This window comes from Charadrius vociferus, unplaced genomic scaffold (genome assembly GCF_000708025.1).
Source record: "Charadrius vociferus isolate BGI_N301 unplaced genomic scaffold, ASM70802v2 scaffold863, whole genome shotgun sequence".
Taxonomy (NCBI): Eukaryota; Metazoa; Chordata; class Aves; order Charadriiformes; family Charadriidae; genus Charadrius; species Charadrius vociferus.
Genome location: NW_009647691.1, coordinates 69,018 through 70,422, shown reverse-complemented (window position 1 = coordinate 70,422; position 1,405 = coordinate 69,018). Strand labels below are relative to the sequence as shown.

The 1,405-nt window shown below is 68.1% G+C and overlaps 2 protein-coding genes across 2 annotated transcripts in view; one reads left to right on the top strand and one right to left on the bottom strand.

Annotated features, from left to right (window-relative positions):
* The window catches only part of PATL1 (protein associated with topoisomerase II homolog 1 (yeast)), an 11,624-nt gene extending 10,902 nt beyond the window's left edge, over positions 1 to 722 (bottom strand). Inside the window, exon 1 of the mRNA XM_009881433.1 lies at positions 678 to 722. Coding sequence (XP_009879735.1) covers positions 678 to 722 — 45 coding nt within the window. The remainder of the gene's footprint in view (positions 1 to 677) is intronic.
* A 58-nt stretch (positions 723 to 780) lies between these two features.
* The window catches only part of STX3 (syntaxin 3), a 6,648-nt gene continuing 6,023 nt past the window's right edge, over positions 781 to 1,405 (top strand). The window contains exon 1 of the mRNA XM_009881432.1: positions 781 to 810. Within this exon, the coding sequence (XP_009879734.1) occupies positions 781 to 810 (30 nt within the window). The remainder of the gene's footprint in view (positions 811 to 1,405) is intronic.

Sequence of the window (1,405 nt, the reverse complement as noted above, 5' to 3'; positions counted from 1 at the left end):
ATTGTGTCCCCCACCCATGTCCCCCAGCTGTCCCCTGCCCCCGTCTGTGACCCCCCAGCTGTGTCCCCAGCCGTGTCCCCTATACCCAGCCATGTCCCCTATCCCCAGCTGTGTCCCCCCCAGCTGTGATGCCTGTCCACAGCCATGTCCCCCAGCTGTGTCCCCTGTAGCCAGACATGCCCCTTGTCCCCAGATGTCCCCCCAGCTGTGTCCCCTGCCCCCCAGACGTGTCCCTCCAGCTGTGACCCCTATCTCCAGCCATGTCCCCCAGCTCTGTCCCCTATACCCAGTCAAGTCCCTTAGCCCCCAGCCGAGTCCCCTATCCCCACTTATGTCCCCCAGCTCTGTCCCCAGCCGTGTCCCCTCTCCCGCTGCAGCCACCGGTGGCCAGAGGAGGACACGTCGTTGGCGCGTGACCCCCGTGGGGACCAGCTTCCTTATCGCTTCCGAGCTGGGGCCACCCCACATCCGCCCCTGCCTCTCCGCCACCTCCCGGGGTGGCCGGTGGCACCCACAACCGTCGCCTTTAACGGGGCCGGTGTCCCCGGGTGTCCCAGGTGAAGGGTGGCTCCACCTCGTCCCTCCCCTCGGCGCCTTCCTGCCTTCCTTGTGCCTGTCACTGGGGATTAGCGCAGGGACAGCCCCGGGCTTGGGGACAGGGACGGTGACAGGGCCACCCGCCACCTCGGCTGGATGTAGGAGGCCCGGCCGGCATCCCCCATCCCTGCGGTGGGCGAGGACGGGGACCCCCCCCACGACCCGCCAGCCCTCGGGGCCACCATGAAGGACCGGCTGGGGCAACTCAAGGCGGTGGGAGACCCCCCGGGGGGAGGAGGGACGGGGGGGACATCATCGATTGAGGTCCCCCCAGGGCTCGCTGGGACACTGCTCCCCTGGGAGCAGGATGTCACAGGGATGGGGGTCCCCTGAGACCCCACCCCATGGTGCGTGGGGGTGTCATGGGGACGGGGAGCCCCGAGACCCAAGTCCGTGGTGGATGGGGACATCACGAGGATGGATGTCACCGAGATGCCACCCCACGGTGCATGGGGGGTGTCACGGGGATGGGGGTCCTTGAGATGGGGACATCGCGGTGATGGGTGTCACCAAGAACCCAGACCACGACGCACCGGGGTGTCATGGGGATGGGGGTCCCTAAGATGGGGACATCACAGGGCACGATGGGGTTGGGGGGCCCCGAGAGCAATGGGGGGAGGTCAAACCGAAGGGACCGGGAGGGGGTGACCCCTCTGTGCAGTTTGGGGGTGAGGAGGGTATTTTGGGGGGGACATCAAACCCCCAAATGAGGGCATTTCCCCCCGTGCCGGGGGGTGCGATGGGGACATGCCAGCCCTCACCCTGGTCCGTGTGGGGCGAGAGGGGTGTCCATCCCCTTGCGGGGGGG